The sequence below is a fragment of the Pecten maximus genome, chromosome 14, assembly GCF_902652985.1.
Source record: "Pecten maximus chromosome 14, xPecMax1.1, whole genome shotgun sequence".
Lineage (NCBI taxonomy): Eukaryota > Metazoa > Mollusca > Bivalvia > Pectinida > Pectinidae > Pecten > Pecten maximus.
This window is the reverse complement of record NC_047028.1, coordinates 26062002-26088635: the sequence shown is the minus strand read 5'-3', so window position 1 is coordinate 26088635 and position 26634 is coordinate 26062002. Positions and strand designations below refer to the sequence as shown.

General features: G+C 37.3%; 1 protein-coding gene across 1 annotated transcript in view; it reads right to left on the bottom strand.

Moving 5' to 3' along the window:
• The window catches only part of LOC117341825 (lysine-specific demethylase 6A-like), a 107042-nt gene that overhangs the window by 26921 nt on the left and 53487 nt on the right, over positions 1–26634 (bottom strand). The window contains 1 exon segment of the mRNA XM_033903686.1: positions 518–638. Within this exon segment, the coding sequence (XP_033759577.1) occupies positions 518–638 (121 nt within the window).

Here is a 26634-nt window from a genome sequence, read left to right as displayed (position 1 = left end):
CTGTGCACTGTGCAGTAACAATATGCAATATGCTCTATGAACTGAGCTAAAGGGAATTCACGAAGCTGGAAGACAACCATATCACAACTGTATACTATTTACAATTAAAACCTGCCACACTACTCCTCCCTTTTGAAATGTGTTCACCCCAAACACCCATATCCTCCCAGGTTCTATCTCCAATGAAGCCTCTCAATCTCTCTATATCTTGTCCTTGAATTTGTCAACGCCACCAAATGTAACAGGAAAGTGAGTAAAGTGTGCCTCCGCTGGGGATTGAACCTGCATCCCTCAGGTTGCCAGCCCACAGTTCAACCGATTGAGCTAAAGGGTGATTCCCCCTAGTGTAAAGCTAGAAAGCGGCCATATCTGTTATGTAGCATTAACACACTTTAATTTTATGGAAGTCAGTCTTCCTTGGAAAGCTAATGTCCAATTACCAGCAACATGAGAGTTTTCAAACTGATCCAAGGGTTATTCTCTGGTAAATTATGAAAATTGATCACATTGTCCTCACCTTCAAGCTTGCATCATAGTTGGCTGCGACCTTGGACATCAACCCAAGCCGTATGTGGACCTCGTTAGCCTTAGTGAACCCTGGCTCTCTGTACAACACTTCCTGGAATGCCTTCGTAGCCCTGCAATGTACAAATGGACAACTTCCATCACACACTGAAATATCCACTGTAAATCATATCTCATCAAGATGGCATCTTACTTGGCTGGTGGAACAAAAAATGCAGCTCGGAAATAACTTCGCTGATTAATAGAACAAGATGATGTTTCTTGCTTTTTTTTTTGAAAATTACGGTGAGTGCTACAAACAATTTCCAATGATTTACAATTGATTAAATTTTGCCATTTTACTCTGATTTAGTCGTCAGGTTAATTCAATAGAGGCTTGGTTTGGTTTTAGCGGTTTAACTTCCTCACAACAGCCAGGGTCATACGAGGACAAGTGTCAAGGACACATGTAGAGTAAGACAGAAAAGAAAAGATAGAGAACATTGGGGATCAGACGGAAAGATTTAAGATCCCAAGTCTTGCAATGGGGGCAGAAGACGTATTTTGGTCTCTTCAATGTCCACCGAAATGAAGACACGAAGAAATTCCGAGATTCTTCGGGCCAACTTTTAACACCTTCTATGCTCAATATGTATATAGCGCCAATTTATTCTAGCACTCTCTAATGACCCCTGACCAGGAGACAAAGGAGAAAATCGGCCCCACCCCCCTTTGTCAAGCAAAGGGGGTTCGGGTTGGGTGGGGGGAGGGGGGACATTAGTCGCTCTTTAGGACATGCAGTAACAACAGGATTTCAAAATGTCCTTCCTCCCTTCATCCTTTTTAGTTTATGAATTGACTTCTGATTGCAGGTTATCCTGAAATCAGCCTGTATGTCGATCGTAACAAGGGTAGCTTTGGCAACTTTCTCCGAGAAAACATCATCATTGTCTGATTGAAAATTACAACCCAATAATTAAATCACCTTCAAGCATGCACATGAGTGTCAGACATGACGCCAAACGATGGTTTTAACACAGTACATCAATAAGTCAAACCTCATAGACAAAAGCTCGAGATGATGTCCAGGATACTACACAAAAAAGACTTCAAAAGATCTTAGATAAGGCTTTGGAGTTGTCACGTTTTCAGTTGACAAAATTCAAAGTGTTCAAAGAGAGAACATTCATTGAACATAGACAGAAGGTAAAAAATATCAGAAAAATAGAACATGTTAGTCTTTAATCACTACTGTCTGAATAATAATCACTAATTAACTAAAAGTATAATTAACACCATAGATTTTTTATGTTCAGGATGAAAATCCTCTAGACTCGACTAACATTTACAATACAGGTCAATCAGGATTTACCTGTATCACAAACAGATGATATTAACTTTCACTAACAGTTACAATAACCATCAACCAGGGTCATTTTGAGGTGGAGTCTCCCTGTAGTAGTTGGTGACTACCACACTGTCCGATCAACATACAGGAGGCCTATCACATGCACAGGGTTGAACAACCAGGGTCATTTTGAGGTGGGGTCTCCCTGTAGTAGTTGGTGACTACCACTCTGTCTGACCAACATACAGGAGGCCTAGCTATCACATGCCATCCAGAGCAATTGTGGTAAAGTATCATGTCCAAGGATAGAACGACAGCACAGACCGGTCTGTTTCTCAGCTTCCCCAGAAACACAAACCAACACAGATAGGGGGCATCAAACCACACACCTCTGCTCTTAACCTGAAGTTAGGTGGCGGGTGCTCCAACTGACTGAGTTATCACAGCCCCTAGCGGGTAATGTGGATTGATTCCGTACCACAAATATAATATGAATGTTCAACAAGCAGAATGAGATCACCCCTATAAATGAATTTGGTTACAGGTATTATAATCCAGGGGTGTGAAATACGCAAGTACACACAGGTAAGAAATGTATATGTAACACGGCAATGTTACAAGCTCACACTTGTGAATACACAAAATAACAGAACAGATTTATATATTTATCTATCTATTTAAGAATAAAGAAATATTATCCATAACAATTATTATCCATAATATCCACTACAGATTTATTTTCATAATTATCAATTAAATTTTTTTTTCACTTTCACAGTTCTATTTTTTTCATTTTTTTTTTAATGGGATAAATCATTTTCAAAATATATACACATGGAAGGAAAGTATTGTTATTTCAATTATTTTTTCAGTGAAATATAGTCAAATTCACACAAATCTAATTATAGCATTACTACCTTAGTTCATTGAAAACTTCTAAAGATATTTCCTTTGATGATGAAACAGCATTTAAAATGCTTTGATAAATACATTATATTTCAGACGTATTGAGAACATATGGCAAACATGTCTATTTCTTATTAACCTGAAATGCTATGTTGCACATTTGGAAGAATATCTTATTTTTTTCTTTACACATTTCATAAAATTTAATTTGTGTTAAATTTGCTGAAAGATATATTCCTAACATTAAATTTTAAATAACATAAAGCACGCTGGTATCACAGGATGATGCTCACATGATTATAAACATTTGGTAAGAAAATCACCCCTGAACACCGTCATTGACTGAATGACATATTGAATTTTTTCTGTGCATGTGCTAGGTGTATCAGGCCTTAAGGCATTATTTACATAAGTAGGAAGTTTGACTGGGTTGTGTCCCAGACCACCCAGCTCGAGTATCAAAGCTGACAATGAATACTCAGGTCATCCTCATGTCATGTCAGCAGACAGAGTCACACTTTCAGCACCAGGTCAATGGAAAGCTTGTAACAGAATGTACCTGTCTCCATAATACCAGAACCGTTTTTGTTTATTGCCGTACAAACCACTGGATTGGACCAGAGTTGTTCATTTATGAAATAATAAACAGCCTAACCATTTGTTGTTGTTTATGGATGAACCTTGAGAAGGACTTTCAAGGCCTGTATTAATTTTTACAGGTCCTTCAAGATTTATACCTGAAATAACACAATTAAAGAAAATTGACAAAGTAATTTGTCTGCATAAACGAACAGGCCATATTTATATAACAAGTAACTGAGAATGCCGACAGAACAGTGGTTTAGTTTGGTTTATTTTATTTTACGTAATTTTAACCGCCAGGGTCATTTAAGGACGTTTCTGGTTTTGGGGGTGGAGGACAGCCTGAGTACCCGGAGAAAAACCACCAGCCTACGGTCAGTACCTGGCAACTGCCCCATGTAGGTTTCGAACTCGCAACCCAGAGGTGGAGGGCTAGTGATAAAGTGTCGGGACACCTTAACCACTCGGCTATCCCCCCACCCCAGAACAGTGGCTATAGATGAGATGAAAACTAGCAGTAGGCGGGGTCATCTAGGTGGTGAACCTGTAACTAAAACTACGGTTACAATCTAGTGACTGAGTACATGCATTGTCTGTACTCGGTGACGCCTGTTAATAATCTCTCACGATCAATTAAATTTTTGATTTAAATAAATAATTATTCATAAGTTCTTGAAAATTCTCTTCAGAAATAGTAGAACACCAACAAAGGTCTATGTAACTAAACAATTACTGTGTAACATCAACAATACAGCACATGGCTGTAACAGCTGACACATAAATATTCATATATTTATTATATACATATTTACATAATACACACAAGGGAGACAACTCTAGACCATCTGTATGACCTCATTTGACCCCGATCTCCATGTCTTTGATGTTCACAAGCCTTTAATCCCTATATACTGTTGAAATTTTCATATATAATTATACAGGGTTGTTTTTTCTCCGTCTTCCATCTTCGGCTACCTGTCTCGTCATACACCTGTTTGCTCGTTATGGCCCCTTTTATCTTGATTTGTAAACCTAAACATCAAAAGAAGCTGCGGCTGGATTGACAGTTTTACCTGTCTGTCCAGTAATCTTCGGGGCCCCTAACAGTGGACTACAGAAGAAACCTGATCTCCTCATTATGACAAACTCATACACAACAGATTGGTTAGTAAATAGCAGGTTGTAAAAAATCACTATCAGGCATACTGTGTGGTAGAAGTCCGAGGTTACTATGTCTATACAACGGCTTCATCCCGATACATTTACTGCAACATTTTGCATTTTGTTTAACGTCAGATTTAACAGCCAGGGTCATTTAAGGACGTGCCAGGTTTTGGAGGGAGGAAAGCCGGAGTACCCGGAGAAAAACCATCGGCCTACGGCCAGTACCTGGCAACTGCCCCACGTAGGTTTCGAACCCAGAGGTGGAGGGCTACAGTGATAACGTGTCGGGACACCTTAACCACTCAGCCACCGCGGCCCCTTTACGGCAACAGTGTGTGCTAGAGATTGGATACAATTTCTTGTAGTCATTTAGCTAATTTTTGTGAATATGCTTTAGTCGAAAAACATGAAACGCTATATTGCACTATGCCGTATTGGCTGAAAATCTGATGAAAATAGCAATTGTCTTTAGCCAAGCCATCTAAAGATTAGCGATAAATTTGTCAACAAACCAATTTTAAGTCTTATGTAACACATATTCATCAGCATATTCCAGCATACTTCAATACATTAAATTACGACAATTAAGTCAATCATTTACACCTACCTATATCTCAAAATGGTCATAGTTGGCATAACTTTCTAACTGCCAAGTGTCAGGATTGCTCTTTTACCTTTTAAAGTGAACGATACCAAAACCTTTTGTCCTGTTGTAATTGCCCATGTATTCATAAATTCACAAGTTAATTACCGTTAATCACAGTGATTATGATACATGATTAATAGAATATCTCAAATTTGTTACAGACTCATACATTTGAAAAACATTCTGAAAAGATATTGTATGATGATAACTTTTAACGACAGCCATTGACCTGCAGCTATAAACATATACAGTGGTGTACTCGCGTAAAAGAAATTACAACGGGGAGAATACCATTGAATTGAAAAAAAAAAAAAAAAATGCAAACCAAGTTCACCTGTGTATAGTACATTTGTCGTGTGCTGAAACTTGATAACAGTGAAAGCTAGGAAGACAACACGTGTCTGCCAACAAGTATGACTATACGCTACATGTCAACATAGACAACACGTGTCTGCCAACAAGTATGACTATACGCTACATGTCAACATAGACAACATGTGTCTGCCAACAAGTATGACTATACGCTACATGTCAACATGTTCCTGGCCTTAATAAATCTACACACACTCTCAGTCCGTGTTTGTAAATAAATAAAGAAAAGCTGTATATATTAGGAAGTAAATGTATTTTCTTATAATTTTTAAACCATTGATTTAGTGTGTTTTCTTATAATTTTATAAACCATTTATTTTTTAGTATCATATTTTCTTATATATTTTTTATTTATTTTTTGTCACAATAATAAAGACATTCATTTACACATCAGTCAAGCATTAGTGATCCGGGCAGGAAAACAAAATTCAGCATCATCGCCCCATCAGGCAATTTTGTGTTCACTTGCACAAAGGTACATGATCCAATTAAACTGAATTACTAGTATCTTAAATTACTTTAAGGAAAAGATGAAAATCACTTTAAAATTTTGCACCTGCAAATGAGGCAAGTATGTAACCAATATTTACTACTTGCCCGCAGACTAAATCTAGTATACCGGCCATCAGACCTAGGCTTTTTCTTGCCCTCTTAATGATGTTCTAGTAAATGCAAGATATTTTTGTATTCATTTGAGGCAGAATTTAAAACAGTTTCAACAATAAACTTCCAGGTAATACAGCTATTGTTATGTTACATGTATTATTTCCTCCATTAGGTACAAAAGGACAAAGAACCTGGTCATTACACACAGAGATATACAGTATCCCAGGACTGCTATTTTAAACTCAAATGTTTCTGACTAATCCATTCTGACAATTTAAAGATAATGTATTCAACTATTTTCATTCATCATTCCAATCAATACAACGCTTTGCTATTTGATACCAGGTCAAAGATTTGTCATCATGATGGAATGAATATGTGATAATAAATATATCATAACCAAATGGAATTTTATTTAATAACAGATTTTAGTTTACTGTTTTAAAATAAAGACAATTTAATTAGCTGCTGGTAGTGGCAAACCAATGGCAGGCGACATATAATGAAATTCAAGGTTGTCTAGTTTACAGACCCGTAAAGAAGGCAGTAAATCTTTCAACTGTGACCTGACATGACCTAAAGTCTTTACACTTCAGCGAACATGTGTATCATGGTCGCATCTGAAAACAGCACTCCCTATTTCAGTAGGCTGTTGTGACAGCTACAGAAATGTTTTTTGGGGATGGTGTAGGGGAAACCAGGCATAATGGAAAAGAAAGTTGATAAGAGTAGGAAACTGTAGTAGTAATGGTTTAGTTTGGTTTATTTTGTTAAACGTCCTATTAACAGCCAGGGTCATTTAAGGACGTGCCAGGTTTTCAAGGTGGAAGAAAGCCGGAGTACCCAGAGAAAAACCACCAGTATATAGACATACAGTCAGTACCTGGCAACTGCCCCGAGTGGGATTCGAACTCGCGACCCAAAGGTGGAGGGCTAGCTATAAAGTGTCGGGACACCTTACCCACTCGGCCACTGCGACCCCTGGATAGTTATATAGTTAATGGTACTACCCTGTAAATAAACTAGATCAATAATCTTAATGTACAGGCAGATCCAATCGGATTTGCCCAAGAGGGTTCAACTGACTTGGATATTCACCAATGTTAAGGTCCCACTGAAAATCCATTACCCTCTGACAATCCTACCCCTACATCAATACATTAAGACAGGATTGCATGCGAAATATCCAATGGAATAATTTGCCTCTCAATATCCAATGGACTAATTTAGCTCTCAATATCCAATGGACTATAGTTTAACTCTCAATATTTGGTGGACCAATTTAGCTCTCAATATTTGGTGGACCAATTTAACTCTCAATATTTGGTGGACCAATTTAGCTCTCAATATTTGGTGGACCAATTTAACTCTCAATATTTGGTGGACCAATTTAACTCTCAATATTTGGTGGACCAATTTAGCTCTCAACATGCAATGGACTAATTTTTAGTTCTCATTATCAACTGGACTAATATTCAATTAGTTAGCTCTCAATATCTGTTGGACTAAATAATCTAGCTCTAAATCTGTATATATATAAGTTCATTATATATAAACTCTACAGAAATTAGCATAACTGTAACATTTTGGTTATACTGATCCATGTGGACCAGTCCAGTTTTCCCTCAACACCCACTGTAGCTCCTGTCAATACTGGTGTGGGAGGGGGAAACCCTTTGAATGGTAGATATCACTTCCGGCCTGTAAAAAAAAAGAGGTTGGGCTGAGGAGGATTCAGGGATTCAGTAGCAGCCAGGAGTGATGAGCAACCATATTAATTTAATCAAGTCCATTAAAAAGCTACTTCAACTTTGATATAATGAAAGTTTTAATGCAATGGACGTGATTAAATCTGTACTCGATATTAAAGTCAGACTTAATTATCTAGCTAGGTAGTCACCAAAACCAGCAAATCATCATACTAGATGAAAAGATGTAAAATCTTTTTAGCTACAGGAAATATCTTGTAATACTTGTCAGCAGAATGTGACAGGATACAGACTCGACCCCGATTCTAATAATACAGTGTGATATTCAGAGGCACTTTCTTTCATGGTGCTTTCCCCAGCGACTTTGGCTTGTGTGAATGCGACTTTGGCTTGTGTGAATGCGACTTTGGCTTGTGTGAATGCGACTTTGGCTTGTGTGAATGCGACTTTGGCTTGTGTGAATGCGACTTTGGCTTGTGTGAATGCGACTTTGGCTTGTGTGAATGCGACTTTGGCTTGTGTGAATGCGACTTTGGCTTGTGTGAATGCGACTTTGGCTTGTGTGAATGCGACTTTGGCTTGTGTGAATGTGACTTTGGCTTGTGTGAATTAAGACATTCATCTGTCAACAAACAAAACACCATGTTCATCCGCAGCACTTGTATAATATAAAGTGGGGCCGTATCAGATTAAATGTATAGTCTCGAGCTCTTTGTATAGTTTAAATGGAACTTTCCCCCAAAAAATGTGCTCCTTATTCTTTTTTTTACAAGCTTCATCAAACTATCATGGGGATCAGCTTCAACTGAACTCTTAAGATTTTCTATATACTGTTTTATACCAAATACAAAATCACAGATAAAGATATTATGAAAAAGAATTACAAAAGGCAGATAACTCCAGTTGTTATTTGCCTTAAGTAAGAGTTTGTTGGACAGGCAATCCATGTATTACTGATTATAATCCATAGGCGAGAGATGTTGGCATTAGACAATAAATGTGACAGGCCTCCTGTTTGCTGCATGAGGTAGCCACCAACTACTACAATGAACCCCTAAAATGACCCTGGCTATTACACGTAGCTAAGAACAAAGCAATCAAACAAACCTCAATCAATTAACACTTACATTCTCAATATATTCAATGATATACTTATTTCTATATGAAAATATTATGTACATTTTGTCCAGTGAGCATTTTTATTGATATTTTAGTGTAAGAAGGTTAATGACAACCAGGTGTACCTATATGCCTTACACTGTCTATTGGCCTGGAGCCAGTCAGGCTGAAGGCCAGACAGGTTTATAAAGAAGTAGGTCACAGCCAGCAATTCTATAATATTGACACCCAGGATCACTCAGAGCATCTCAATTGAAAGTCATTCACATGTGTACCTCTGGGAAAGGTACCTGTGGAGGAACATGTGTCTCTGGGGGTATATTACAGCTAATAAATAAAATCTTTCTTATTATGGAATAAATGACATGTGGAGATTTGTTAAACTAATACTGTATTGGAATAAATGTCAATTTTTTTTGTTATTCTATATAAAAATTTGGTTACCTGAGATGTCTGGATATGATTTTGATCACTATACATACAAAGGTTCACTCCAATTCTGCTGTGTACCCCCCCCCCCCCCCCTCAATACACACACTCTGATGACAGCTAGTGCACAGGTGCCCCCCCAACCTACCCACACACACATATATACATGTGGACCAGCTTGTTAAGCTATCTGATTGCTGTATTATATAAAAGCAGTTGGAAATTTTAACAAAAAAATATTTAAAGTAATTTTATGGCTGATAAGTGTATCTTCTGGTGACAAATTATACACATGTCATTGTGTAAGCCTTGCTGTGACAGCCTCTCGGATGAAATTTCACACCACAAACATATTTTCATCATCAGAGTATATACACAGTAGCTGTAAACATGTATACATGTGGTCATCTGGCTTGTGTGTGTATTATATATATACTTACAATGGGTGTAATTCTGTCCACAAACAAAAGGAATAAATTCTCTTTGTTATCAATCACAAGTAGACTGTATGTTTAGTCCATACAGTGGTGAAAATCACAAAGAAAATCCACACAACACATACTCAATTAGCACTTTAGCGAATGCAACACTAATCCAATGCTTGGTATATATATATATTATCTTCCTTTCCTTTAACAGGGAAGTGGAAAGATTTCCTTTTCCTCTAAAAGGATCGGAACATTTCCTGAACACAACACTACAGGAACTTATCTCAGAGCCACAAAGTGAAAGTAGAGGTATATATCACTATGATACCTGTTGGTGACACAGGTAAACTAATGATAAGTTATTACAGGTAAAAATCACTGATATTACCAGAAATGTTAGTTCCCTTGCTCCACAGTGCTTCAGTGTTTATATCCCAAACAAAGCTTTGTCCTCCAGATAACACGACTGGCCAGTTAACACCTGTTCTCGATCATACAAATCACTCACGTACACACAGCACAGATGTTGAGTGGTCATATGTCTGCTAATACACACGTAGTACAAAAATGTCTCGCTACAACACAAGCTGTCAATAGCACAGGTGTGCAATTTACCTGTGTGAAATCCACACCCAGGACCCTCCTTGACCAGTGTCCAGCACTGGAGAAAGCCTGGTCAAATCACCAATATGTGACCTGTTAACTGAAATGCTGAGGTAAGCTCAGTGGCATGCCAACAATGTGTGTGTATAAGAGGCCACCTGATTGCCTACCTGTAAACCAAACACAATATAGTACAGCAGTAGGTATGACTGAGTGACGCCCTATATATATGTACTCACACACACTGTGGTACGTACTTATCAAGGTCCCAAGTGTTTTACTACTACAAGCTCAGTCCTGCTCACTGCAAATCAAAGCAACTACGGTAAAGCAATTAAAATTTTGCTGCTTGTAATTTACCTTTTTTAATTGTTTTATTAAAAAATCAACAATTTTTTTTCTTCCCTTTTTTTATACAAATTAAATGATTAAGACTTTCATCTACACATCCACCAAAAATATATTTTTACTTTATATGATTCATAATTAATTTACATTAATTGGTAAAAAACGGTACTATTGACTTAATGAATTATAGTTATTTAGACACATCATGGAGAATTCATACCATATGCAGTAAAACCTCATTATGGTAAACTCTTATAAATCAAAAATCCTGCTAAATACTGATTTCTGATGGTCAAATTTCTATCTAAAATATACTTGGTAAAATTACCTCGAATATTGGATACAAATTTTTTTCATGGCCCCATCGACATCAAGACAATGAGGTATGATTACACAATATTGGATGACAAGCGAAAATGGAAGCCTTCGTTGCGAACAAGTATCTCTATTGTTTATGAAAACAAAATAATGCTTACTTGTATGAATTTGTTTTTTGACAATCAAAAATTTTTGGATATCTACCACCATTGCAGCAAACAATGGATTACCAATACAATGACTGGGCTAAATAACAATCGTGGGATTTCTGATATTGTCCTTTCATCACGATTATGTCACCACGACTACCTGTACAAATACCATTGTCAACGCACCAAAAGATCAGTTGCGAGTTTATCTAACTAAGGAAATTACCTTGTGTATAGTCACATGATTTAGGCACAGCTCTGCAAGTGTCTCAATATTCATCAATATTTCAAACTTTAAATAATTGATAGGTGACAATTTTTGCATGGGTATGGTTGAAAGAATGATTACGCTTTAATTGTAAGGAATATGTCAGATCAGCTGAATAATGAAACACTTTCTATTCATGGTAGACTCCATCATGGTAAGATATCACAGCTGTCGGAAATGCCATAATATTCCAGGTGACTCTCGGAATAAATAGCAGAATTACCTTCTACTTCTTGTTTCATAATCAATTCACCAGAGAAGCTTGACATTGAAGGGGTCATATGGTACTTAATTTTCTTAATCTACAAATACTAGAAATGTCTTCTGAAGACTGTTGAATTAATATACCCACAGCCATTTGTACCTCAAAATCCTTTTCTTTATTTATCTATCTTATGTACCAATTTTCAGCTTAAACAATATCTTATTTTGTGACCTTCACATAAGTTTGACCAAAATACATGGGAGAATTAAGTTGCTAAGTGTTCAAATTGAATCATTGGATGATTTTTTCTATATATATCAAGTGTGACCTTGCCCTTATTCTTGGAATCCTGGACAAACTTATAACCTTTGTATTAAGTTTGACAAAAGCTGTCAAAGTAAATAATTAAGAGTTCATATTGAATCAGGACAAAAAGTAATGGGATGGGGACGGGCTGGGACAAGACGGGACAGGGATGGGGTGAGACGGGATGGGGACGGGATGGGGATGGGGACGGGATGGGGATGGGGACGAGATGGGGACGGGCAAGACGGGACAGGGATGGGGATGGGACGGGATGGGGACGGGATGGGGTGAGACGGGACAGGGATGGGGATGGGACGGGATGGGGACGGGATGGGGTGAGACGGGACAGGGATGGGGCGAGACAGTACGGGGATGGGGAGGGGACAGGGATTGGGAGGGGACGGGGATTGGGAGGGGACGGGGATGGGGAGGGGACGGGGATTGGGAGGGGACGGGGATGGTACAGGGACACGATTGACACAGGAAACATTATACTTATACCCAAATACATGACTGGGGCATAAAAACATTGCAGACTCATTTTCCTGTGCAGTTTCATTGAATGGTTAACAAATTCAGAAGTAGTTGTCTAGATCTCTGGACAAGATTTACAGATGACAGACAGATCAATGGTCAGACAGACAGACACTGCGAATAGGATTATATTTACACCATACCACCTTCTGTCTTCCAACTTTGACACAGGGATATAAAAATTGTATTAGATTTTTTGTGAAGTGCATGTGTCAGCATCTTAGAGTGTATTTATTTATATATGTGACCTTGGAGTGTATTTATTTATATATGTGACCTTGAAGCCAGAAAAATCTGGTGATGCTATAGCAATGTATTATTGCTATGATGGTATCCCAACGCTTTGCAGGCCTGCATAATGTCCGTTGATAAAAACTTGATAAAACCACAATGTTTACATGGTTCAGGTATATATATATGTATGTTTTTCACTATCTGGGATCCCGACATTTCAGTGTATTTTGGTGTATCTTTGTGAGGACCTAAATACCTATTATACCGACGACGGTTGCCAATATTGGTGGTAGGGTGGCTAAGTCGGGTAACACACTTGTCTTCCACTTAGACGACCAGGGTTTGATTCCCCGATTGGACGTTAAAAGGTATGGGGTCACCTGCCTGACCATGTAGGTTTTCCCGGGCTACTTTGGTTTCCTCCCACGTTAAGACCCATCTGGCGCTTCAATTCAGGTCAACAAGTATGATTAATAAAAGTTGATATAACTTGTTTTGCAATTGTTGCAAAATAAAAGATAAAAGTTTACATTTTTTTTTTACCAATATTGGACAGTCACAAAGCAAATTTATTTCTCCATAACAGCATGCCTGAAAATCTTCAGTCACAAGAAACAAACAATAAATATAAGCTCTATTGCAAAAATAATGTACTAATTATTCATTTTAATATCAGTATTATCATTTTGGAAGAATATCACAAAAATTAAATAAAAATAATGGAAACCGTTTTTTAAGTGCGTTTATTTATATGTTTACACCTATATATGTTTCTATTACTACTCCTTCAATAAATATATCTATTGAAAAGAAATTGTGATAAAAGACAAGCTGTAAATGTCGGATATTAAGTGACTATCGCAATAAAAGAAGACAACTTACAGCTGGCCTTTTATTAAAGTGTTGTTGCATTAGCTGTTCCATTAATATTTCATTCGTCAGTTAAAAAAAAAATTAAAAAAATAAAGTTTTCTTTACAGACTCCTGCGGAGCACATATGGCCTCCCTGAAAAAATATCTAGATTGCCGGCATCCCATACAGTCGCCCACCTACGCATTCATACAGACGTTATATGACATGTGTACGCAGAATGTCACAAACCACAAATACGCCAGCAAGTCAGAGCTTGCTCCAAACTTCAACACAACACTGTTTGATCTCAATGATTATTTCACTACATAAAGGGATATAAAAATATTTCTGGTTTCAGTTTGAATAAATCTGTCGGGTTAATATAATACATTGAGCTGAATTAAGATGATGACCTGAATAGTGATGTGGTGACTCACGATGACACCTGAAACCTGTCCACCCCTAGTAAATGGAAGGGTCAGTCACCTTGACACTTACCTGTCCCCCCTCCCCCCAAATAATGGGATGGGTCATATTGACACCTATGTATCTGTTTGAGGTGAGATGGGGGTGAGGTGCCCTCCTCTAGTAATGACCTACTTGGCATCTACATTCTCCCACCCCCAATAGTATTGGGATGGGTAAACACCTGAATACCAGCCTGGACACCTCCAGTTAGGGGCCAGGTCACCTGTACACACACCTGGTGTTCTCCCTTTTTTCTTTAATCGGATAGATATAGGTCACCTTTACACATCCCTAGCGATTGGAGGGCTCAATGACCTTGACGCCTACCTGCACTGTGCACCCCTCTCTGGTAAAACATTTAGAACCTCTACATAGGTGGCCTAGTATTTAAACTTTTGGTGGTGAGAAATTAACCCGGAATTCTTAAACTTCCGCAGACCCCCTGTTATCATGACCTTAATCCAACCATCCTCTCTTCACACTCCAAACCAGTAAAGTGTATATGGCAGAAAATCGGCTCCAATGACTCAAAACCTTCAAATCTCCCATACCAGGCTTGGCAAATGTCAACAGCAAGATAGCCACTATGAGCGGTTATCCAGTGAGTAATTGACTAGCCGCCCGTCTCCTAGAATATTAAAATTGTATAAATAAAGGTCTGTATGGTGATCGTTTCTGATTACATAAAGGGGAGATAATCCAGTATCAAACCAACTTATAGGGGTTGGTGGCCGGTCTTTCAGGTAAGGGCATAAAGATTGAAATTCAAGAACAAAATCTCAGATAAATTATCAGGATAATTAATTTAGAGTTGTATTCCGTGACTTTTTAATATTAATACTTCAAATTAAATGTCAGGAATTGTTTTAGAAAGGGTCGACGGATGTAAAATCAAAATTTCATGATATTTCTCCCTTTTAGTTTTTTTTATGAAATCATTATATTATTGTATACTTAACTAAGCACTTGAATTTTCCTGCAAACAATCAATCAAAACATGAATATTTATTTAAAATGAAACACCTCACTGATCTATGTGTATGGTAACACCTTTCCACATCAAAATCCAGCCTCTGTAGCCTGTTGGCTGCAAACTTGATCGTGTCAGTATCAATTGACAATGTATCACTATATATATGCAGACGTGGTAGAGCATAACCTTATAAAGATTATCAATATTCATGTAAACATTAAACGAGGCCATCCCTTTACTATATTCTATACTACACAGAAATATCAGGACACTCGGTCACTGAGTGCATTGTAGTACTGAAGCATATGTAACATCCCATGTTTACAACCACTTGGAACTCTTCAGGGATTAAAGTTAAAAAAAGATTTGGGCTTGTTCGCCACATAGATTACACAAATATAGAAGCGCATAACATTGGTAATTGCATTACAGTGTTTGACAGCTGTCAACAGTCATGCTATTGGACTTGGCTTTTAGAATATATGATGGGATTATCCGAAGGTGTGAATGACTTTCAAAAAACTCCCAGCATTCCAGAGTGATTCATTGGTTCATTTAGTTCAATATGTGTTGTATCATTTGTGGATTAGTAATCCTTACCATTGAGAGAGATGCTGAGAGATTGATCAATTATCAATGGTCTTAAATACTACCTGGAATATCATATCACTCCTGTGAGCATGGATATGTTGTACGACTAATTAAAATGTCATAATTATTCTGTGATAGAGGGCCAACACTTCGACTCAAATTTGTGGATTGGCTTATTATTACAAGCCAGTGAAAAAGCATTATTAGTGTTTTTACGGAATGGCAAAAGGTAATAATAGAAGAGCAAGCTTACTACCGGAAAAATTTAGTAACTGCAACAAAGTTGGGTTTATTAAATTGTTTAATGTTCTATTAACAGCCAGTGTCATTTAAGGACGTGCCAGGTTTTGGAGGTGAAGAAAAGCCGGAAACCACCGGCCTACGGTCAGTACCTGGCGACTGACTCACTTGGGTTTCGAACTCACGACCCAGAGGTAGAGGGCTTGTGATAAAGTATCAGTATACCTTAACCACTCGGCCAATGTGGCCCCTTAACCACTCGGCCACTACGGCCCCTAAAACAACAGAGACCACCATACATACAAAATACTGCATTTTTGGAAAACCTTTGTCTACAAAGCCATACAAGGCAACCTAAACAATAGCTGACTAAAGATTCTTCCTATACCAATCACTACCGGGTATTTAGGTCAAAACATTTAAATAAACCCCGTTTAGATAAGGCTGCTGCATCACTGCATCTGTGTCCAGGTATTCAACAAGCTCCAGTAATTATAATGGGTAAATTGAAGCATATTTGGAGAGCACCTTCTGCCTAACTGCTTCTCTATATCCCATTATATGTAGACAGGAAGGAAGTTTTCTGAACGGCCCCAGCCAACTGTTTCTGTAATGAGGTCCTGATAAATGCCATCCTTAAAGTCTATTTCTGTCAAGCCGTGTTTTCTATAGCTTGATTTTTTTTTTATCTTGGTATAATTTCTGGAAATAGCACCATCATTTAAACTCTTAGGCTACATTAGATAACCGCTAGTTCTCATAAAATCAGGGGTGAACTCTATTTCTACTGCCATTAAAATTTAACTGTAAAACGATCTATTTCTGTGATATAAATCCAAGGGCTGTCTGTAGGATTAAAATCTGAAAAGTCGAATAACTTTCTATGATAGCTCTGGAATCCGGAGTAAAATTAATATGTAAATTTAAACAATTTAATGTAATTATTTTAACTGCAGGTATCAAACTTGATTTAACTTACTTATCGTTTAGACAAATGAAATAAAAACAAAATTTAGATATCTTATCTTTTTTTTTCTTCTATATTACATACTCCATTATCATAATGTATTGAGAAATATCTGTAGCGGTTATCTTCGTTAAGAGCAGGTAAGTTTAATATACTTACAGGTATCTGTAGAGGAATTATCTTCGTTAAGACCAGGTAAGTTAAATACTTACAGGTATCTGTAGAGGTTATCTTCGTTAAGACCAGGTAAGTTTAATACTTACAGGTATCTGTAGTGGTTATCTTCATTAAGACCAGGTAAGTTTAATACTTACAGGTATCTGTAGAGGTTATCTTCGTTAAGACCAGGTAAGTTTAATACTTACAGGTATCTGTAGTGGTTATCTTCATTAAGACCAGGTAAGTTTAATACTTAGAGGTATCTGTAGCGGTTATCTTCGTTAAGACCAGGTAAGTTTCTCCTATATCATAAGGTTTAAATCTGACCAGCGGTCAATGTTGATGACACTGTGATGTCAGTATAATACAGGTACAATACACTACATATGTAATAGTGTGACTGGACTATAATGCCATGGTTACAGGGACAACATTCTCCTGGCTACGGAAGCTGATTACAACATGGACAATAACTAGACCCCAGTTCTCTCAAGCATGAAAAAAAACCTTCTAGGTGGGGCAAATATATCAAAACACATCAATATGTTAATGTTGTAACTTAAACATCAAAGTGATATCACATTTTTCATTCTATAAGTCATCAGTCAACCGACCAATCACAATGATTCCTAATGGTTCAACGGACCAATCAAATGATTCCTAATGATGTTGGGATCGGTGGCCAGCATGACATACAAATGGGAGGGTAATTGATATATATCCCACATACATACCGGTCACAATACAATGAAATAGTACACCATTAACTCTGAAAGGCACTTCCTGTTATAATATACAATCCAGGAAATGACAAAGAGCTAAATATCTGGATGGGGGACAGGGATTTCTCATACCATGGACAGAAATATTTTTAAATACAGGAATATCTTTAAATATATATATTATGTATTTATTGTCTTACATACCGGTCAAAATACCATGAAATAGTACACCATTAACTCTGAAATGAATTTCCTGTTATAATACAGAATCCAGGAAACAAGAAAAGAGCCGATATCTAGAGGGAGGTCAGGAAATTTCCCTTACCCTGGACAGGAATATCTTAAACATAGATATTGTGTATTTATTGTCTTACATACTGGTCACAATACCATGAAATAGTACACCATTAACTCTGAAATGAAGTTCCTGTTATAATATAGAATCCAGGAAACGAGAAAAGAGCCGATATCTGGATGGAGGTCAGGAAATTTCCCTTACCCTGGACAGGAATATCTTAAACATAGATATTGTGTATTTATTGTCTTTTAATAGGTGACATGCCCTTTAGGTGCTCCAAGTATAGTGTATAAGGTGTATCAAATCCATATATAGAACACGTGACAGTCTTCCTTGTTGTTTTAATGTTGCTTTGTATAAATACATATGTGCTTCCTTATTTCAATGTAATGCTGTCTTTTAACTATTACATATTCAGAAATTAAGGTTAAGGATTTTTCAATGGATTTTTAAAAACATTCAGGATTAATAATTTTACACTTGTCACAGAGCGGTACCTATAACTACATTAGTACTTGAATATGAAGACTATAACACTTTATCAGTTTAACACTTTAAATTGTAAATAGATGACTGTATTTGCTTATCAGAGGTAGACAAGTTCCTTGTGTGTGTCTATAAAATCATAAATCCTGTCCCTCGATTTAATTGACAAAAATTGCCAGGATTTCCTGCATAATGTACGTCTTCTCTGAACGTAAAGAGATAAAAAAAAATTTGAAATCAGAAAACAATGCCAGTTATTTCATCATAATGTAGCAAACAGGATTGACATAACAGTTAAAAATGTAATCATTAAATTAAAAACAAGGTCTCAATCCTTAAAAACACAACAAAATGTTTATTACAAATGATTTGAAACAAAAACTTAATTCATACAACCATGATAATTAAACAAAGAATCCTGACCACAACTCTGTGGTTTACACGTCAACAACCACAATAATAAACAAAAACATTACAAAAGAAAACATTATTCTCCATTTTACGTCTCATCTTGCACTCCCTGGCTATATCACACCTGTTGTTTGTTAGTTCGTCTTAACGTTGTTTTTTTTTTGTCCAAATTTTTTCGAAATTTCCTCATACTAGACAGTGTGGGGAACAATGCAATGGTCCTGTACAAAAGTTCCCCTGTATAATATTGCGGTCCACAAATTCAAATGTGTACAATTTGTCTGATGATGGAGGTTGCTATTGGCTCCAGTTAAAGAGGATTGCCCCACCTGTATGTAAAAGCTTGTCCACTTCTGCCTACCTGGCCCTAATAGAGTTGTACCGTTAGGAAAGTGGGAGTTTCAGGTGTAGAAGTGAATGACTGTCATCCCCACACAGCAGGTATACACATACAAGCATTCATCCATCCATTTACATTTAAGACCAGATAAGCTAGTATTTCAATGCACTACGGAAAAAAAATCTTCTAGTTTTGATAAAGTAATTCACTTTCAACAATGACAGTCATCATCATGAGTCCACACATATATATATATAACACACACACATGATAAATTTATATGGCCCATTAAACTGTTCTATTTATAGCAATTCACTTACCCTTTCTCTACATAGGACAAGTATATTTTAACTGATAGTTTCTGGACACACACAAATGACACACACAAATTTCAGATAAGCTTAGTATATATGTAATTACAAGAAACACCATACTTAAACTGTTTTATGATAAACATTACAGTATATATGTCAAAATGTTTTTAAAATGCGTTAATAAAACACTGTTAACATGTCTGTTGATACCTGTACTTGCATTCTAGAAAAGCAAGTTAAAAACTTACATAAAAATTCAAATTTTTTTTTGTAAAATTTCAATAACATATACAGTTGAACCTGTAATAGCGGACACCTGTCCATAACGGACAGTTCCAGCATTCTCCAATGAAAATCACTATATAAATATCATGTATATAGTGGACACCTTCCTAATGCGGACAGCAGACACTTATTTTTGTCCGTTAAGTTATTATAAATTCCGTGAAAATTATTTAAAAAAAAAAAAATTCAATAGCATAATATAGAGTATAAAACAGAACTGTGCTCCCCCTCCCCAACCTCTAATTCAAGTTTTGTTCTCACCCCTAACTCAATTTTTGTTCTAAGTAGAATACACTCTAATAAAATGTCCAAAGCTTTGATTGAAATGGAAGTTTACAACCAAGACTTAGTGCTATGTTATTGATTGTGTCTGTAGACACAGGTCCCACATGTACATCTACAGGCTTGGTAGTGGGGAAGATGAAAGGCTACGGAGGCTGAGTTAGAGGCTGAGTTATTGCATGTGATCCTCTGAAAACACGCTGTAATAATGATTGGTCCAGGTCAATCAATCGCAATAGCACATATTGCACTCAGTAACACTATAGGGGAAAATCCCGAGGTAGGTACGTGAAATTCTGATGGAATTTGTCCACTTTTTTATTTATAAGACGATGTAATAAGTCAACGTGACATGGCAACGTAACGCCTGATATTTTACACGAACTTACATAATTGTATTGTGTCAAGTGGATAATGAATAATCCAAAGGACATGCATCCCTGTCTAACATACAGACCACCGCCATGCAAATGTAGATGTGACTTAAGGACATGTTCCACGAAACGTTAGTGATGTAGGTTACACTTAAACAAAACCCATTCAGGAATTAAAATATAAACCGAAATGACACGATTCTATAACAAACATTAATCATCTAATTCAATTGAACACCATTTCATTGACATATTTCTATGAAAAGACATATTTCTATGAAAATGTCCTTGGTTGAGAAATTTGACTGTATTTCTTCACTGTGTTCAATTATTACTAATTTACTATGGGCTGTTGTCCAGGAAATTCTTTCTAATTACTTCTTTGAACACTGGACTGCCAATTTTCAAACATCTCCATCCAACAGGCTCTTGTTACATATACATTAAATCAATACTTTGAATGTAACAGAAGCTTACACCTTTCAAGTAAGCAATCAGTGTTAGAAAAATCAATTACATATCAAAACATGTTAAATTTTTTCATTGAATAGAACTGATGACTTCCTGCTCAGGGGTTGGCTCTGCATTATATAATTAGCATTTATCTTAAGTCATTTTTATAATGACCTTAGCTGTTAATAGGACGTTAAACAAATAAAACCAAACCGAACATTTTAACTTCAAAAATGTTCATGACCAAAACAGGCCACATAGCATGATTCTTATAAACTCTCTGATGCAAATGGCCATGCTACTACCGGTTTTCAATTTCAGAACTCCAGATTGAAGTATGGCTCCCTTAACTTGATTACTTAGTGTTTGGTAAACAGTAAAGGAACCCAGACACATTATCAGGGCAGTCTACCAGGTCTATAGGTATAACATTGATTTTCTGGTCCTTTTAATTTTGTGATAGAATTTATAGGCAAACGCAGAGAGGCCCTGTATCATAACTACTGTATGTGATCTGGATGGCATGGAGTTAATGCATTGTGTGTTATGATATACAATGCTGTGTACTCTGTCTAGACAAGCGGTGACCTTAATTTGGTGCCAATTTTAGACCAGAGTAACTGAACTGGATGGCCCAGATATTTTATGACCTAGGTACTAAATATAAACACTGTACATCAGTAGTCTAGTGTATTTGTGTATAGTGTATTTACCTAACTGTTGTATCCTCTGGGTTGTATACCTAACTGTTGTATCCTCTGGGTTGTATACCTAACTGTTGTATCCTCTGAGTTGTATACCTAACTGTGGTGTCTTCTTAGTTGTATACCTAACTTTTGTTTCCTCTTCTATATCTACCTAACTGTTGTGTCATCTGGGTTATATGCCTAACTGTTGTGTCCCCTGGGTTATATGCCTAACTGTTGTGTCCTCTGGGTTATATGCCTAACTGTTGTGTCCTCTGGGTTATATGACTAACTGTTGTGTCCCGTGGGTTATATGCCTAACTGTTGTGTCCCCTGGGTTATATGACTAACTGTTGTGTCCTCTGGGTTATATGCCTAACTGTTGTGTCCCCTGGGTTATATGCCTAACTGTTGTGTCCCCTGGGTTATATGCCTAACTGTTGTGTCCCCTGGGTTATATGCCTAACTGTTGTGTCCCCTGGGTTATATGACTAACTGTTGTGTCCCCTGGGTTATATGCCTAACTGTTGTGTCCCCTGGGTTATAGGCCTAACTGTTGTGTCCCCTGGGTTATATGACTAACTGTTGTGTCCTCTGGGTTATATGACTAACTGTTGTGTCCCCTGAGTTATATGACTAACTGTTGTGTCCCCTGGGTTATATGCCTAACTGTTGTGTCCCCTGGGTTATATGCCTAACTGTTGTATCCTGGGTTATATGCCTAACTGTTGTGTCCTCTGGGTTATATGCCTAACTGTTGTATCCCCTGGGTTATATGACTAACTGTTGTGTCCTCTGGGTTATATGCCTAACTGTTGTGTCCCCTGGGTTATATACCTAACTGTTGTGGCCTCTGGGTTCAATATCTAAATGTTGTATCCTCTGCTTTGTATGCCTAACTGTTATGTCCTCTGGGTTATATGCCTAACTGTTGTGTCCCCTGGGTTATATGCCTAACTGTTGTGTCCCCTGGGTTATATGCCTAACTGTTGTATCCCCTGGGTTATATGACTAACTGTTGTGTCCCCTGGGTTATATGACTAACTGTTGTGTCCTCTGCAGACTGGGTTATATGACTTACTGTTGTGTCCCCTGGGTTATATGCCTAACTGTTGTGTCCCCTGGGTTATATGCCTAACTGTTGCGTCCCCTGGGTTGTATACCTAACTATTGTGTCCTCTGTTCTGTATACCTAACTGTTGTGGCCTCTGGGTTCTAAATCTAAATGTTGTATCCTCTGCTTTGTATGCCTAACTGTTGTGTCCTCTGCTATGTATACTTAATTGTTTACCTGTTTATGGGACTAGGTGACTTAATATCTACCTGTGTATGGACACTAGGTGACTTAATATCTACCTGTGTATGGGCACTAGGTGACTTGATATCTACCTGTGTATGGACACTAGGTGACATGATATCTACCTGTGTATGGACACTAGGTGTCTTAATATCTACCTGTGTATGGACACTAGGTGTCTTAATATCTACCTGTGTATGGACACTAGGTGACTTAATATCTACCTGTGCATGGACACTAGGTGACATGATATCTACCTGTGTATGGGCACCAGGTGACTTGATATCTACCTGTGTATGGACACTAGGTGACTTGATATCTATCTGTGTATGGACACTAGGTGTCTTAATATCTACCTGTGTATGGACACTAATTGACTTGATATCTACCTGTGTATGGACTCTTAAGTAATCATATGTGTGTATCGATAATGAACTAACTATCTCCGTAAACATACACTACTGACAAATACTTTCGGACACCAATGTACTTACTCATTAATAGCTGTTTCCAGCAAGTCCTCCATGAATTCAAGGTGAAGTTGGTCCATCTTGTGTCTAAGACAACACTAAATAGTCAGGACTAATTGAGAAGTGAAATGATGTTATCTGTCAGTGAAGCAGTGATAGATATAGGAAAGTGATGTTCGGGAAACAGGAATTCAGACTAGAGTTTCAATGCAACACTATCCTTATATAGATTGCTGGAAAGTATCCGCCTACATGTTTTCACTACATCACGTCATCAACACTACACCACGCAGTGTCACACACAGACACGTCAGGCCATTATGGTGAACCTAGAGTTTTTTTTTAATAATCCTGGGGCCTGGATTTCATTTTGGTTTGAGTAGACTCTGTAGATTACCGATCTCCACAAATCTACCTGAGGCTGAGTTGATATTGGGTCTGGTTCAGATGGCTCCGGATGGGAGAGACACTTGAAGTTAGCCCTAGAGACTTGGGTTCAGGTATATTGCCATCATCCAGGGATTGCTTTAGGATTGGTGTGATCTTGCCAACTGCCAGAGATAATTCCTCTGCTGTTCGATAATTTGCACACACTGCAGAAATTTATGCCACATTCTGTCACATAATTGACAAAACCAAAGCCACGTCCGCGATAAAGAGACTTCTGTTATTTTCAAACTACACAATAACAGTTTTGTGGGGCTTTAATTTACAGTGTTTGACTTGAAATATTACAGTAATTCAACAGGAGTCACAATGATCCAACCGCAGATCTCGTAGAGGTGTTAGGAATATTGCTACCATTTTGGAACCTACAAACCAATTATGTCTCCCACAACATCAATAAGAAAGCCATTTTATACAGCGTTACAGCAGGCGACAGGAAGACAGTCACAAGACTGACGCATTACCTAAGTCACAAACAGACTAGCAGACAGTGCCTTATATGGTCATATTTGGTTTGTGCCTGCACTGCAAAATTTTACAATGGCGCTTCCTATGCAAAATTATAGAACTATGAATTTATATAGCATTTGTCTCTAGAACATCAATTTATTTCTAGATTTTCAAAAATATCCTTTAAGCCAATGAACAATAAGATTAATTTGATTTCCTTCTTTATTTGGAATCTAGATCTTGAAAATATCCTTTATATATAGTACGTGTTACGAATGATCTATTTTAAATCTGATTTCATTTTCTTTTCGGAATCTGTAAATCAAACATGGAGATGATTTGTTGTGAAAGTTAAACAGGAGATAATTTTTAATTGCTATGTATTAGAATGGTCTTTCTTAATAATGACATATAATGACTACTAGCCAGTGACTTTTTATAAAAGGTTGCCAAGGATAAAAATTCTCACACTGACTCATCTGTGCATAGTTATAAACCTAGAGTCATAAATTCCCTTGAAACCAAAATCATAAAGCTCAAAGTCAGGGGCCAGCCTTAATGACATGGCCAATGTGACCACAGAATGGTGCTGTCATCTGAACCAGCTGGTCACTGGTCTACATTAAAAGTTGTATAATAAAACTCTATGTCTTTTCTTTAGTAAGCCAGGCTATATAGCTACCAGTCATCTGGTGCTTCCCACATAGACAAAACCAGATCTGGTGTCTTCACAATGAAGCCTTTGAATACAACAGTAGTAGCTGTGTTCCCATACAGTATATCTGTCAAGATGAAAATATATTGGACTTCCATTTTACAGCATTGATTCTGACTCTGGTGTGAAGAATTCTACCAGAGATTTTCCCTCTGTGTTCACAGGGTCTCAAAACCATAAATTGCATCAGTAAAACTTTTAATCACCCTCTTTCTGGTAATCAATCAGTTGGTGGAAATTACAGTGGCTTGGAAACAAAGCTGGTGGCTTCAATGGATAAAATGTTCCTGTTGCAGACTTGTCAGGCAGAACAATGTACGTCCTGACGAAAGGCCTTGGTTGAGTTAGGATAGGAACACAAAAAATTTTAAACTATTGAGGAATTAATACACGCAGTAATACACAGAAATTTGTCATTCTAGGCCTTCGTTTAATCTTTTATAAAACCAAAGGAAAAAAATCAAGTCTTTAAATGTCAAAACCTGTTCTTTATTGATTGTTTCAACTGAGAGCCTACATTTCACAGAGTATTCTGCTTGTATGGTTTCACAGAAACCTTTCAATGGGAGAGAGAAAGAAGCTTAGAGATCAATTTGAGTTAACTCAACCGAGCAAAAAAGAGCACTATCACTTTTGGTGGTTTCTTTTATATTCTTGCTGAGTGTCAGTAAAACACTTCTACATCCACCATACTTCATTCAGTAGTGTCCTGAGTATCATAGTGTCATTATTAACATGCAGTGAAACCTGACATTTACCATAAAATTCATTTACAGACTAGCAAAGGTGAAAAAGGACTTGTAACACACACACAGTTTTGTTTCAAGGTCACCAGCAAAGGTGAAATAGGACTTTCAACACACAATTACATTTACAGACAATATGACCAGCAAAGTAGAACTCAGACTTTCACTGCCTATAGTTTCATTTACAGAACAGATAAGGTGGAATTAGCCACTATATTGTGTACAGGAGAGGATAATCAAATCTCTTTCATACTACACAATGTCATCTACATCCAGAAGGTGAAATATGGCATCAACATAACATTGGATACATGACATCCACATGACACTTGGATTCATGACATCCACATGACACTTGGATTCATGACATCCACATGATACCTGGTTTCATGACATCCACATGACACTTGGATTCATGACATCCACATGATACCTGGTTTCATGACATCCACATGGCACTTGGTTTCATGACATCCATATGACTCTTTGGTTTCATGACATCCATATGACTCTTTGGTTTCATGACATCCACATGACACTTGGATTCATGACATCCATATGACACTTGGATTCATGACATCCACATAACACTTGGATTCATGACATCCACATAACACTTGGATTCATGACATCCACATAACACTTGGATTCATGACATCCACATGACACTTGGTTTCATGACATCCACACAAATCTTGGGGTTCATGACATCTAGATTATTTTGGGATCATGACATCAGGATGACTTAGGTTTTACATTCTCAGTTTCGTCTTTGACCAGATAATGAGATTGATCCAACGGCGTTTTTATTTTATCATAAATATCACAT